General features: G+C 37.6%; 1 protein-coding gene across 1 annotated transcript in view; it reads right to left on the bottom strand.

Moving 5' to 3' along the window:
• Positions 1-7205: 7205 nt before the first annotated feature.
• ST8SIA6 (ST8 alpha-N-acetyl-neuraminide alpha-2,8-sialyltransferase 6) overlaps positions 7206-16057 on the bottom strand; it is a 132322-nt gene continuing 123470 nt past the window's right edge. The window contains exons 5-7 of the mRNA XM_037161695.2: positions 13439-13551; positions 10864-10956; positions 7206-9666 (exon numbers count right to left, since the gene is read on the bottom strand). Of these exons, the coding sequence (XP_037017590.2) occupies positions 9198-9666; positions 10864-10956; positions 13439-13551 (675 nt within the window). The 3' untranslated portion in view covers positions 7206-9197. The remainder of the gene's footprint in view (positions 9667-10863; positions 10957-13438; positions 13552-16057) is intronic.

Raw genomic sequence — 16057 nt, 5'->3', positions numbered from 1 at the left:
CAAAAATTTATAGAACTGTGTGAAGAAATAGATAAATTTACAATTGGAGTCAAGGATTTAATATTATTCTCCTAATAACTGATAGAACAAGCACACAAATATCAGAAAAGACTCGAACAGCAATATCAACCAATCTGATTTAATTTGAACAGCATCAGAGTACACACTCTTTTCAAGTACACATAGAATGTTTATGAAGAAAGACTATCTTCTGGTCCATAAAAATAAAGTCTCAGTGAATTTAAATGAATTCAAAGCATACAAAGCACACTCACTGAGTGCACTGACATTAATTTAAAATAATCTATAGTAACATGCCAAAAACTATCCATAAATATTTGGAATCTAAGTAACACACTGAAAAGCCCAAGGTATAAAGACACCAAATGTCAGAAAGTATTTTGAACTGAATGAAAATGAATACATGAATACATGAAATTTGTAGGAAGCTGCTCAAGTTTTCACAGGAAAATTTACAGCATGAAAATCCATGTTAAAAATGAAAAGAAGCCTCACATTAATCATCTTAAACAACTATAAGAAGAAAAGTAAATGAAGCCCCAAGAAAGAAGAAGCAAGGGAATAATAAAAATCAGTGCAGGAATTAACAAAGCTCAGTGGCTACTTCTTTTAGACCAAGAAAATTGATAAACCTCTAAGCATTCATCTAAGGGACAAAAGAGAGATAACAAACACAAATAACTGAAATGAGAAATGAGATGGGAGGCATCACTGCAGACTCGACTACATTGAAAAGATAAGAGAATATTACGGACAACTTTATGACACTGAAACCCAGACCTTCGATGACGAGGATAAACTCTCCAAAAGGCACAAACCACCAAATCTCAGGAAGAAACGGACAACCTGAATGGCTTCGTATCTGTTAAGAAATTGTTCGTAATTTAAAATCTTCCCTCAAGGGAAATTGTAGAGCCAGATAACTTTGCTGCTGAATTTTACCAAACATGTAAGAAAAATATGATTAACAATTTGATACGCAGTCTTCCAGAGTAGCCCCTTTCCTTCCCCCCAGAAAAACTTAGTAAAAGAATAAAATTGGAGGATTCACACTGTCTTAGTTCAAGTCTTATGATAAAGTTCCATTAATCAAGATAGTGTAGTGCTATGAGGTACGAGGACAGATAAATCAAGGCAGCAGCATAGAGAGCCCACAAATAAGTAAACATAAATCAGCTGATTTTCATTGTAGATGCCACACCATTACAAAGGGGAAATTCTCTTCAACAAATTGTACTTGAACAATTGGATGCAAAACAAATTTTGACCTTTGTCCCACATTATAGACACACACACAGAGTAACTCAAAATGACTCATAGGACTAAATGTTAAGAGCCAAACTATAAACATTTTAGAACAAAGCGTAGGAGAAAATCTTAGTGACCATGGGTTTGGCAAACATTTCTTCAATCTGACACACAAAAAATTTAAAAATCAATAAACTAGACTTCAGTGAAATTGAAAACTTTTGCTATGCAAGAGATGCTATTAAGGAAATAAAAAGGCAAACCACAAAGAGAACATAGTTGTAAAACATATATCTGACAAAAGACTTGTATCTAGAATGTACAAAGATCTCTCATAACTCAATTATGAAAAGACAATCCAATTAAAAGTAGTCAAAATAGTTTAACAGGCCACACAAAAAAAGATATATAAAAGGCAAATAAACATATGAAATAATTATAAGGGAAATTCAAGTTAAAATCATGAGACATACATATGTCCCATGCAATTTAAAAGACTGACCATAACGAAAAGACTGACCACAGCTACAAAATAAGGGTGTCAGTACAGCATAGTTAATGCAGTCAATAATATTGTAATAACTGTGTATGGTGTCAGGTGAGTACTAGACTTATCATGGGAATCACTCGATAAGTTACATAAATGTCTCACCATTGGGCTGTGCACCTGAAACTAATGTACTATATTAGTGACTGTCAACTCTAATTAAAATATTTTTAATTAAATTTTTATTTTTAGAGAGAGGGGGAGGGAGGGAGAAAGAGGAAGAGAAACACTGGTTTGAGAGAAAAACACTGTTTGGCTGCCTTCCATATGTGCCCCATCTGGGGACCGAAACCTGTAACACAGGCATGTGCCCTGACCAGGAATCGAACCAGCAACCTTTCAGTTTGCAGGACAACACTCAACCAACTGATCCAGGCTATATATAACTGAAATTTTTTAAAACAATTTTTAATAAGTAAAACACTGATCATACCAAATTTTATGAAAAATATGACAGCTGCAGCTGGTATGCACTGTTGATAGAAACACGAAGTGTCACAAACACTTTGGAAAACTGTTGGTAGTTTTCTAAAAATGTTAGACATACATTGACCACGTGCCTTAGCCACTTCGATGCTAGATATTGGCCCCCAAAGAATGAAAATAGATGTCCACACAAACATTCGTACATAAATGCCCACGGTAGCTGTATTTGTAACAGGCAATACCTGGGGATGACTGAAATGCACATCAGCAGGTTTGTGGACAAACTGTGGTGCGTCCGTATGACAGGGCTCTACTCAGCAAGTGAAATAATAAACTGATGATATACAAACAACACGAATGGATCTCATGCTGAGTGAAAGCAGCACATGAAAACATTTTGGGGCGATGGGATGCACGTTGTTTATACAAAGCTGGTTTCATGGGTGTACACGTCTCAGTAGAGCCAGACTGATGTGAGTCTGAATGCTAGTTCTGCTCCTATAATGTAACCTTACAGAAGTTACTCGCCCACCTCAATCTCAGCTTCCATATTTTGTGGTAGTAAGACTATTTTATGTACAGATAACAATATGAGGTCTGTCCAGAAAAAGTCTGATCATAATTAACACAATAAGAACATTTGTGTGGCATTGGTATAACCTGGCAGCCAAGGACAGTGAACTGGAATGTGCACATGTGAACAACAACGACTTCACTGTACTAGTCAGTGGGGATGGTAGACATCACTAAGTGAGCATGAGTGCTGTGTGGGTATCACACTTAAAATGACTGAGCGAGTAGAGCAATGAATCTGCATCACATTTTGCATTAAGCTTGAACGTTTCTCCATGGAAATTATTTGGATGATCTAGAAGGTCACAGGTGGGCAACTATGGGCAACTGGTGATTGGCAGCTTCATCACAACAATGTGCCCCCTCATGCATCATGTCCTGTGCAGAGTTTTTTTGTGAAACATCAAATCACCCAGGTGACTCAGCCCCACTACATCCCAGATTTAGTGCCCTGCAACTTCTGGCTTTTCCCAAAACTAAAATCACCTTTGAAAGGCAGGAGATTTCAGACCATCAGTGAGATTCAGAAAAATGCAATGGGGCAGCTAATGGAGATTGGGAGAACTGTGTGAGGTCCCAAGGCGCCTACTTTGAATGGGACTGAGGTGTCGTTGTCCTATGTACAATGTTTCTTGTATCTTGCGTCTTCTTCAGTAAATGTCTCTATTTTTCATATTGCATGGCTGGCTACATTCTGGACAGAACTCTTATATCCAAAGGCTTGCTCTATTAAACATAATAACACATATAAAGTACCCTGCATAGTACTGGCATAACACAAATGTTCACTGCCATATAGTACGTATTTTCTTCTCTTGGTCATTTGTAGTGCCTCTCCGCTCTTCTGTCACTGACCTCCTTAGCACTACTATTTTTCTACCACAGGACATCTGTCCTATCCTCTTGGAAAACAGAAACTTTATTTTGATGTTGTTTTAAAACTTCTGCTCTTTTCAAACTAACCTGTTACTTTATTTTATTTTTGCCTCATTCTGAGAGTTGAGTTCATCATTAGGGTCTTTGTTCACGGTATACTCAGTAGCCATTGTCTCTGCGGGCCCTTTTCTTGTGCTACTATTTATCTTTCCCTTTATCCCTAAAACCACTCCCACTGCCCTCTCCTAAATGGGCACTCTTCTAGTGTTTCACGTATGTTCTCGAATATGTATATGTATATGTGGACATATGTCTGTACAGACTTTAATGTATTTAAGTGGCATTATGCTACAGCTTATTTTCCCCTTTATGCTGTATTTTAAGGATCTATCCTAGCTGCTCTACACACGTCCAGTAAGTTGCTTCTAACTGCAGCCATGTATTCCATACTACAGATTTATCAGAGGTAACTCATTCACTCCCCCAGAGATGGACACCAGTGCACCCAACTTCCTGCTACCGCGAACAGTAATGAAGTCAGCATCTCAGCGGCAGCCCTGTGGACCCCTACCAGCAGTTCTCCGGGGCATGTATGTAAAAGGTGGGACGGCTGGGCCACAGGACAGACAAAGAATTCATTTGACAGACTCGGTACTTCCACACTACTTTCCAAAACGGTTCAATCAGTTTATACTTCCACCAGCATTTAGAATTAATTATCTTACTAATTCTTGCCAATATATCTCCTTTTAATTTTTTACTTCTTAGCTACTAGTAAGCTGAAACATCACTCTGTATCTTTTTAGCTACTTAACATTTCCTTTTGTAGACCACATTCTCATTCTCTGTTCATTTTAATACTGAGATTCCTGTTTTCTGCTTCTTGATTTGCAGTTTCTAATATTGTTTCTATATTAACGTCATCAATTTTACACATCGTTAAAAGCTACTCCAGTCTGTCACCAGCTCATGCCTTTTGTTTAAGGTGCTGTTCATTGACTAGAAAATATAGTCATGGACATAATTTCTTAAATGATGTTTTTAAAAATTTATTTTAGGGTTATATTTAAGAAATACAGCCTCTCACTAACATTTAGTTCTATTAGCCTTACAGTTTACCCTTGAATCCATCTTTAATCTACCTCCAGTCCAACTTTTTCTATCATGCGGTGTAGGAATTTTTCTCTGTATAGTGAGGGCATGTTCCAGCGCCACCAGCCAACCAGTTTGTCTTTTCTCCATTATATGAGCGACGCATCTTTATCATATATCACTCACTTTTTTGTGTTGTTGTTAAGAGCAGAATAGTATTAGAAAGATGATGACCCAGATGAGAAAGGGAACATGTACAAAGGACCCAGGGACAAGTACAACGGGAAGGGACTGTCCTTGGGAGCAGGGGGTGGAAAGGGCAGGGAAGAGCAACAGGAAAATGGGGACAACTGTAACTGAACAACAATACAAAATTTTTTAAAAGACAATGGACCAGAGATATTTCCCTGCTCATGTGTCTTCAGGAGGGTAACGGTGACCCCGCCGTGGAGTCAGCCTTTTGAAGCCTGGAGCAAACAGGAAACCTGAGTTCACCCAGCAGCTCTACATGCCTTTTTTAAAAGTCAAGATTAAGAAAGAAGTAGTCTCATTAGGTCAAATGCTTCAGATATTTTATTTGAATTCCTGCAATTCCTATGGTGTTTAATAATATAACAATGGGTTTTCATGTCATGTTAAATAAATAAAATGTTTTGTTGTCACTATCATTCTATAGTAGCTATTTAGGATGTGAACAGACACATCATCCACAAAATTTTCCAATTTCCCAAAGCTTCCTGAGAGTCATGGAATGATTTAGGGTACTTGACATGATATAGTATCTAACTGGTAAATTTTTTGTAAGCAAGGGAAAAAATCTAGCCCCAAACAGGTCTGATTTATGGCTTAATTCAGCATTCTATACATAGAAAGTCCTCAAAAAATGTCCTTGGCTGATTAACTGGCTGAGAGCCCACAAATTTACAGGAGTGGAATTTACATGCAGAAGGAAATCTTCTTTCATGAAAGTGACAATCTGTTTGTCTTTTCCTTTCGTTAGGAGAGAAACTCTAGAGACTTCAAGGACTATTCTATGAGGTAAAACTTAAATCTATACAATTGTTTATGGAGTCCTTTCCAGGGACCATACAGCAGTTTGCAAGCATGTATGCTTCACTGGCCATTTCTTCTTACCTTTGTATTTGGATGGAAATCCTTTTAGAATCTTGTTATTCAGTTACATTGACCAGTGACGCTGCACAATAAACAGAAAATAGAATCCAGAAAAAAATAGTATTTTCCTTAGAAACCGGTGGCATGTGGTGTCAGGAGCTGGACTACGAACTAAAGATTTAGTGCTCTCCTGCACCAGTACTCAGACTTTCCGTTTGCAATGCCCATGGATGCACTTGAGGTGTAAGAGCAGATCAAACCCAACCCACCTAACTACATTTAAGCAATGTTCATTACACCTGGAGATTCCTCGAGACTATCACAGTTAGATTTGGCAGTGGTTCATCTATAAATATAAGAGGTGGAGTAGGTTTTTCTTTTTGTTTTTATCTTAGTGACGATAAAAACTTGTAATAATTCACCAACACAGAACAAAAAGAACCGTGACTTATGACTTACAATCCTCATAGCCGACATGTTACATTATAAAAAATCATGGTCTATTTTATTTTAGAAAAATTTTTAAAATTCTGTTCCTAAACAGGAGGACATTATTGGCACATCACAATGGGACCTGGGGAAGGTCACCCTTTGCCAGGGAGAAAATGCTACAATCCACTCCCGTTACTTCACAACCTACTGACTACACTAGAGATAGTGAAGCAGAATTTCAGCTCATAGCAGATAAATACGAGTTGTTGAGGTTTCCCAACAGCTACAGACCCACCTGGGAAACAGAGACAAAGAATGCACTCGTTCTTTTTCACAAAAGACTTTTGGCAAATGTAAATCTAGCTGAGCTTGTTGTATAACTTCAACAAGCTTTCAGGATGGCAATGCAAATGTTAATGTAAATGTTAAGCAAGAAACCAGCTTCAGTTGTTTTCATGTGGATAGGTCGACCGTTTTCTCCACAACTGAAAAATTTGTTTTCTGCTGAATTTTTACTGGAACGTGGGTATTATAGGACATTGGTTCTTAGTCTCATACTATTTTGAATATTCCTGAAATTGATCAGTGACATTGAAGATTTTGTTTTTATATTCTAGAGGAAATTTCCAAGTTAAAATAGGAAGTTATATGGAAAAAACTTGAGTAAGCACTAAATGTCCTAATCATATGCAATTTTTATTAAAATAACTAATAAAGTCTCCATATTGTATATTTAATTATTTCACTATATTCTATTACTTTTACTCATCAATTATAAATTTCCAATACCATTAAAGAGAAAAGTTTAACTTCTTATGCATAAGGAAGTATTTTGAAAGAAACATCTGACTAAGTGTAAAATAGTGGAATGCTGTGATCTATTTTTGATAATCCGTTGCTAGTAACATGAAGAGACATCACCAATTCTGCTAGCAGATTTTTGAAAGCTAATAAAACTCATTAGAAGTAGTAAAAATCAGCTACTTATTCATCACCATAAAACAAAGGATAAATGAATTAGACTTTATATAACTAAAAGCATGCTTCCTTCGGAAAATATTTACATATGAGGCTTTTAATCAATTTATGGAGCTAATAGGTTTCATTTGTTACAGAAGAACAAATGAAAAAGTGAACTAAGAATAGCATCACAAATGTCATCTACTTTCAGACTGAAGATGAACTTTACCAAAATAAGCAATTTACAGCAGGGTGTTCTCACAAGTGAACGTTTAGTAAAACAATATATCTGGCTAAGGTAAGAATTCAGAATTAAGAGTTGTAATTAACTTGGCACGCTTCCTAATCTATTCCACTCATATTTCCACTCACCTTGTGATGGTACAAAGACAAGCAGGAAAATATGCACATAATTAGTTAGGTCAAATAACTTATTCAGTAGATGCAGGGACAAACTTCTTATTTTTGTTTGTTTTATTTTGCTTAATCTCTCGCCTTTTCTACCCAGCCCTGCCAGGGCTGACCTGTATTAACAGGTATCAGCATAATGTAAGGGAGTGTGGTGAAAATGTTGATATTCAATATCTACTCAGGCTTCATTTCAGGTTGATGTTTAACTGATCAGTATTATTTCTCACAGAAGTACACACCTTTCCTTATGAGAAAGGAGATTTTGTGTTTTAATCCTTACAGCTTTCCTATGAAAACCGCCAGGTTGGTATCATTCCCATTTCATAGATGTGGCCCCTGCTAGCACCCTGAGACTCTGGAACCTACCCTCACGGAGCAGTTTTTGGGGGGCAAAGACGGTGACCTACCTTCCAATGTACTAGTTTTGATGAATCAGAATCCAGTGGACAGCTTGCTCCCCTGTCATAGTTCCTCTCCCTCGAGTTATCTTCGTCTGATTAAACCTAACTCAGCTGGGTCAAATTCGGAAATCACCTCTTCTCTCAAATAGATTCTGCTGAGGTAGATTTAATTATTCCCGCACGGTGCTTTGTTCGTAACTCCTGAAGCAACCTGTATCACAGCACAGTGACGCCATGAACGTGTTTCCTCCTGCAGGACTCGGTCACCTTTGTATTCCACTCCCAGAGCTTGTTAGGTGGAAGTAGCTCTCCGGTGATTTTTTAAAGATTTTTTTAAAAACAAGTCGAGTAAGTGAGCCCGCAGACAAGTCAACAAGTAGGAAGAACTGGATACTGTAACCATTCATATCCTTGAAGTACATAGACCCTGCCAGTGGGAGAAGAAAGGGCTTAAGAGTGGGGCAGGAAGTTAATAAAAAAGTGATTTTAAAATGTTTTCTCCTTTAAATGATAAAGGAGAAAACGAATTGGCCTAAAATCTAAACAACACCAAAGTCACTGCAGGGAATGACACAAGTGAATGTAATCAGAAGCAGGCACATTACCATACAGAGAGAAGGATGTCGGTCCTGAATAATCAGGGCTCCTGCTTAAGTACCTAATTTTCTGGTGCGCACTCTGAGAAGCCTGCCAGGGAAAGGCCTCCAGTGAGGGCTGGCAGTTCAGCTGCTCTCTCCAGAAAGGGTTTCCAAGACAGAACACTTTTTATTATCAGTCTGGTGAGGGTGGAAATGATCAACAAGGAGAAAGGCTTTGAGTCCCTGCCTCAGGCAAATACTCTGCCAAGAGTTTTCATTGATGCTCACATTTTCCTAATATGAGTTAGGTATCCTGGTCCCCATTTTACAGGCAGGGAAATTGAAGATCAGAACAACTGAATGGGTTGCCAAGGTCCCATACTTAGTGGGGAGCTTTGATCAAACTACGTTTTGGGGGCTGCTCTTATTATACCCCCCCACCAGTTTTTGTGTTCGGAAACATTGTTATTCACCCATGGCATTACGTTAAAACTATTCTCTCACTTTAAGTCATTTTGCTTAGGCTATTTCACATTTGTCAAACTGTAATTGGAGGATTCCTTTCACGTGAAGTTGGAGGATCTGGCTGTATTCTTTGGGCATCTCATGGAAACCACGTTTGGGTAAGTTGTTGTCGTAGTAGTGGTGGCTGAGGGGGGTGCCCTGCACAGTTTTAGAGAAGGGCCAGAACCCGTACAGTTTCACGTTCTCACACAGCTCGACAGCTGCACTGGCGATCATGAAGCCGGAGGACAGGCGATACTCAATCAAACCTTCAGTTCTCCAGAAGAGGGCGAGATTCTTCAGGTACGTGGGATGGAAATATATAACCTTTTGTCTTGCGTTAGATTCTTTCAGTGTGTTGTACACTTTAAAAGAGGCACCGGTGTTGGCCCTGAAGGAAAACGCTGGCAGAAGAAGGAATGCATCTCCATAGGTTGCAATGTCCTCCAGAAATTCTGCTTTCTTTTCCTTTAAGTTCCTGTATCTGCCAATTAAAAATATGCATAATAATAACAACAATATAATAATAATAATCAAAGTAGTGGTTATGGAAACACAGGCTAAACTTACCACTGGCCAAAAAAACTGAATCATGCATATCACTGCATATGAAAAAAGAAACACGATAGATTCAGAGAAAACTCAAATCTTGTAAATGTCAAGGGCTAGGCCTTCATCTCTCTTGGTATTTCTAGAACCTCACTGCTACTTTCTTACTGGCCCATACCCTGACTGGACATACATTTCTTAGTGTCCTTGATCTTCAAACTCAGTAATTTTTTTCTAAGCTTGCTTTTGGTGCTGAAACACCTTCCAAGTTTATAATGATGAAATATTATTCTCAAACATAGGACACTCTTAATCTATCTGTACATCTAAAAATTCATTGAGCTGTAGACTTATGATTTGTACACCTTTGGTACATGTGTGCTTATAATAGTTTCCTTTAGAAAAACCCAAAATATATATACATACACACACACTTTTCAAATTCCCTCCATGTATTGTGATAGTTCTTCATATTTTTGACTTAAATAATAACTACACAATTTGTGAATTTTGAAAGTAAGCTTTTGGGAGGCAGATATGATATTTTATATTCTCTTAATGAATATTAGAATTATCTGAAGAGTGTATTCTATTAATGACTTTTGATTAAAATAATACAGTAAAACTATGTACAGAACTTTCATTATTCAACAAACATTTCATAGCAATTACATAATGGAATATGAAGCATGGAAATTATTCTTTAGTAATGAATTATCCAAAGTGAAAATCAAATTTTGCTAGATTCTCCTAAGGCTTGCTCTCTGAAGTCTTCAAACAGATTAGGTTTATTAAGAAAGTATTTCCAAGATGAAAGAGTAACATTAAAATTCTGAAAGAAAATTGAAAAAAGTAATTTCACTATTGTAAAAGAAGATGAAGAGATAGTAAGTTCTCATTTGATGAGCAATGTTCAGCTTGTATCATTAGAAGTACAACTGGTCATACCTCTTATGAGCCACACCTTGATAGAAATTCAAAAATTACAGATATATTCTGATATATTTTCCCCAAAAGTCACTCCTGCTGTATTTGAAGTGAGCCTCGGCAGTGAAATTGAGTACTCCAACTAAGGAACATGGTGAGCAGTGGGCAGGTTTCACAAACTGCTGTGTGGGTTGGACGTACTTACTTGAGTCGTATGATACTAGGGTTTACAGTCACAAGATTGGTTTTACTGCCAACATCTTCACTGACATTTCCTGTTGTTGGGGGCAGGTTACACCTGAAATGCGGAAGAAAACTATTTTCAAAATACAACTTAAAAAAGAGTACATACATACAAATACATACACACACATGGGATCATTGTTATTTTTTTGAGAAAACCATTGCTGTTTAAGAGTTCCTCAGAAGTCATCTGATTTCCATTTAAAACTGTTTAATAAGTACTGACCTCTTAGCAGGTTCAATGTTGCACAAAACATACAAATTTGATAAGTGGTTTCAACATTGATTTAGACTTGTAAGTAATAAAACTAGAAATGACAAAGCTTGCCTAGCTTTTGAAGAGTTCATATTCCTCTTATAAAAATTATTACTTATACTGATTATATTCTTAAAGTGGGTGGTATGATCACCAATTTACAGATTTCAAAACATGGAGGCATTGTGACGAAGGTTACAGAGTCTGCCAGAAACAAAGACTACATGGAAAAAGCAAAAATCTCCTGATTCCCTTGTAGATAGTTTTCCTACCAATTTATGCTGTTAAATAAAATGCTTATGTTCTTATAATGATGTTTTTATATTGATGTTTTCATCCCCTTTTGAGTACTGGTTTGTTTTTAAATTGGAAAACAAGTTAACAATTGTAATTCTGTGCAATTATATTCCTGTCACACAAAAAGGGAAAGTTGGTTATGACTCATAATTATCATTTACAGAATTTCAAGTAGACCAATTCTTTACAACTATACATACAAAAGAAGCATCCCTGAGTATTTACTTAAGGAAGGCTGCTTCAAGTTCATGTGTTGTGAAGTATGAATGAAGTAGAAATAGTCTATTCCATGTTCCATTAAACAAACAAACAAATAAAATACACACTTCCCACCTTGATACAAAAGAGGCATCTGAAAATAATTAGATAGAGCACTTTGGGGAAAATACTAATCATAGATGACAGACCAGAAATGCCCTCATTAGTGGCCTTATTATAACAGCTCTACATTCCAGCACAGTCTCATATTCTGTTGAAGAACAAAGGTTATTTTCAGGTAGTATCAAAGAGAAGGAAATATTGGGTGTTGTAGATATACAGCAGCACAGGAAAGCCACTCATTGCCTATTTTTGCTCCTTACCCCTTTAACTGACAGCTCCCAGTCTTTTGAAAGGAAATAATAATATTAATAATAATAAGCACTTTTCACATTGTTTTATAAAATATGAACATGTACAGCCAAAATAGGTACAGACTTAAAAATTAAAGTTTAATGACACCAATCATGTCTAGCTCTCATTTTGCCTTTTACTTTGAAAGGCAAACTTCAAAGGGAACTCTATATGCAGAAAGATACCTGGCATCGGCAAATGTGGAATCCACAGATGTATGCATTTATTTTAAAGTTATAAATTAAGTAGCTTGTGAGATTTTTAAATGTTTTTAAAAACTAAACTTGTTGGATTTCCTATATCACATAGTTGCATAAAGTAAAAGGGATGTTTAGGCATGATACTAGAGATGTTTTGGGAATTTTAAGTTTATAAAAGGTCCCTTAAAAGAAGAGTGATTTACCGTGATGATGGCTTTTTAGTACTGGGTACTTTAACCAAATGGCTAAATCATTCAGGTTTTGGCCATTTTGACATTCATTATGAGGAACACATCCAATAATTGTTTGGGCTGATGGTCTGTTGTTCTGTCATTGCCTTTAGCATAAACGTTTTAAGTGACATTAAAGTGAGGGGAGAACTACTGATTCAAAAAAGTTTTATTTGCTGAAAAGAGCAACATTCAATAGATAAGGATCAAAGGATCTCCTCTGGTGTATAAAATCAGTGTTCCTGAAATAGGAAGAAAGAGATTTCAATTTACTTCTTAAAAAGGTGCATTTCAATTGAGCTCCATCCTGACAGGGACGAATCACCTTTCCTTCAGATTCTGAAAGTGGAGATGCCCTAGACCATGTTGCATGAGTACAGGCACACCGGGAAACCATTTTTGTTTCTATTTTCCCAAACTGGCTGGTATCGACACAGAAATATTTTAAAAGATCATAATTTAGAAGCCTCACAATTTTTTAAAAAATTCCAGTGATGCTGCATGGCTGTGTAGTGCCGAGTTCAGCAGCTCCCAAGTATTCACTGAGAACAAAACTTCCTTGAAATACTCTTTTGAAAAAACAAAGTTTTCAAGGCCAGGTGAACCCAGGCAATGTTGCTCCGTAGAGTCCTCCCAGGGAGGGGTGCTGCCCTCAGTGCACTGCGGGCTCTGGCCAGCCCTGCACACACCGCGGACCCTCTCTCGCCATGACTTCACCCAGCGCTTCTGAAAATTAAGTGATCACAGTGCATTTTCCTCCTTCTGGTGTCCACATTCAGAGGAACTAACGATCCATTTAACACTGTGGGAAAGCCTACGGAAATAATTTGTTGACTTAAACGACATGGCTCAAAGGTCAAAATTTACAGAGTATCTTTACACCAACCCTGTAAAATATCCAACTGCTCTTTGTTTCAGAGAAGCCAGATGAACAGGCCTTACCTAAAAACGAAGTCGGATTTATCTATTTCAGCTCCGCAGAGAGACTTACTCAGAATGCCCCCATTTCCAACCACTGCACACTGATTGTAGCGGTGCTCCACAAAAGGCTGCGACTAGCAGGAAAAAGTGGGAAACTGCCATGAGATATCTTTAGTTTTAGAACCATAAGCATCATTAACTAAATTCAAGTACCCTAACTTTTATACACGCTAAGGAGAGAAAAAGAGAAGTAGCAATACCATACCATGTTAATCGACTTATAATAAAAAAAATCTTCTAAACCTGTTATTTTCCTGGAAAGAAATACACTGCACATCACACACAATATAAGGTAATAATACAAAATATAATATACTTGTGTATAAAATATAATGCAGTTTACATCACATAATTAAATAAGAGAGAATGGCAAAATCCCACATTGTGCCTTACCAACAGGAATATTTTCAACAAAAAGGAGAAAAAAGAGTAATTGGAAAGTACCATAAAATCCTCTATTCTGGGGACTAAAATTAATAGCTAATTTAGCAAACTTTCCCAAGCTTCTTAAATAGTTAGACCTTCAGGCTCAGTGATGATAGATTTATGCCTGCCATCTCCGCAAATGATCAGCCAGGGCATTTCAGGGAGGCCCACTCACTCTGCGGTGACATATTTCAAATTAATTTCCCAGGCCTGAATCTTTTACACTTTTTCCAAGGACCCATCTTGCCTACTCTGAAAGATTCCCACTTTCACCAACTCCTCCCCATTCTGGAACATAACTCTTCAGTTCAACACTACACTTTTCTTTCACTGGTCACTTTCCCCAAAGGAATGACATGACCTTCCCCAGCAAGACCAGTGCCAGCTCACATTCTACAGTGACAGGGTCCTGATTCACCTATTTTTTTTCCCTCTACAATTGGAGTGTAAGTCCTCAAGGCAGAGAGCGTGTTTATCACTTTTAGTTGTTCCTCATCTTTCACTGCAGACCTAGCACAGTGCATTGTATGCAGTGACTATTAAATAAATGCTTGGTGGCTCAATGCCCCACACTGGTGCGGCCCCTGCATTGTGCTGAAGCCCACCTGGGAGGAGTTTGGAAGAGTCAACTGGTAACTATTTAGGAATTTTGTAAGGGTGTTGTTAAACCACTGTTAAATTAAAATCGGCCATAGTAGGGTATTTACACCACTAAAATGGGTAAATGCTACAAGCTGGGCACCCAACTCCCCAAAGCCCGTTTACCAGCACTACTAGCAACACCCAGGGCCAATGTGGTTGTGGGCAGCCCAGCAGAGCCCTGAATCACTGTGATGCCATCTGCTTCTGATGGTGCACATGAAAGATGCCTAAAGAGAGCTCTATTTCAGCACTTTTAGGTTTGTCTTTAAAAATTAAAAATCATATAGTCCATATTATGCAAGGTGACCAAGTGTATAACTTATAAAGGCATTTAGTCCACACAGGAACCCCGCAAGCATTTTACAGATGGGAAGCTGGAGGCATGAGTTAAAGCTAGAATGTGGCAGAGCTGGGCCTCAAACCCAGGCAATCACTGCACCAAAGTCCACGCTCTTAATTCCTACACATTATGCAGCTCCTCATGTTCAACACATAAAACGTGAAGTACCTGCCTTATTTCTCTTTATATCTGCAATGCATAGCAGATTGCCTGGCTCATAAAATGAATGGTTCTCAAATACCTCAGGGAAATTCCAGTCACTAAACTTCTAGTTCGAGACATCTTCAGACAGTGCTTACTAACCAGTATCACAATGAATTCTGAATTTTATAGATAGGGTAGAATGCAAATATGCTCTTTATGGCACAATAGAAAAGATTACAGAGAGAAGCATATCACCAATTAAGCAGTCAAAATAATGTATGTTTTTTCTGTGGCTTTTTGGTCAACTGGGGAAATACATCTATATGCTTTGGGATCTCAGTGTTCAGTAAAAGTTTAAATAAATTATAAACATCAAAATTCCCTAAAATAAACCTTGTAAGAAAATGTAAATTTGTGCAATTCAACTGTCCATACATTGCTCAGTCTTGTTCAAAACCAACTTTGTTGTTTTGCTTTTCAATTTACTTAGTAACGTTTTTGGAGAAACTGGCTTCACGATGTTTAATCAAAGGCATCTACTGAGACCTCCTACTGTGTAGCCAGCAGATCTGAGCTGAGCACAGCAGAGCGGAACTGAGCAGGGTAGGCATGTAGGAAAACAAGGTGGGAAGGAGGTCATCTCTCTCATACGCCACATCCATGGAACTGGCAATGTTTAGGCAACATTACCTAGCTTTGCAAATATTACTGGATGGACTTCATAATTTTCTCCTCCCAATTTTTAAAAATCAGTGTAAATTTGGGAAGTGAGTGTTGTTAATTGCATGCAGCATTATCCAGCCTCTGGTAAGATATCCTTTTCAAGGTGTCAGAAGCAGAAAAATATCTGCTGCTCCTCTGTGCTTGTCAGTCTAAAGCAAGAAGAACACTAGCAAAAACTGCACAGGTGAAAGAGTTGCTCATTGTAGAACCCTCCAGAGCTGTCATTGATAGGGAATATAAGTATTTTTTAGTTATCTTTCCAACTACTGACAGTTCAGTGCATCATGAGGGCATTTTAGAATGCT

The sequence above is a fragment of the Artibeus jamaicensis genome, unplaced genomic scaffold (assembly GCF_021234435.1).
Source record: "Artibeus jamaicensis isolate MK-2021 breed Jamaican fruit bat unplaced genomic scaffold, CSHL_Jam_final contig_426, whole genome shotgun sequence".
Classification (NCBI taxonomy): domain Eukaryota; kingdom Metazoa; phylum Chordata; class Mammalia; order Chiroptera; family Phyllostomidae; genus Artibeus; species Artibeus jamaicensis.
Note: the sequence above shows the minus strand (reverse complement) of the source record. Positions and strands in the feature narration are given on the sequence as shown.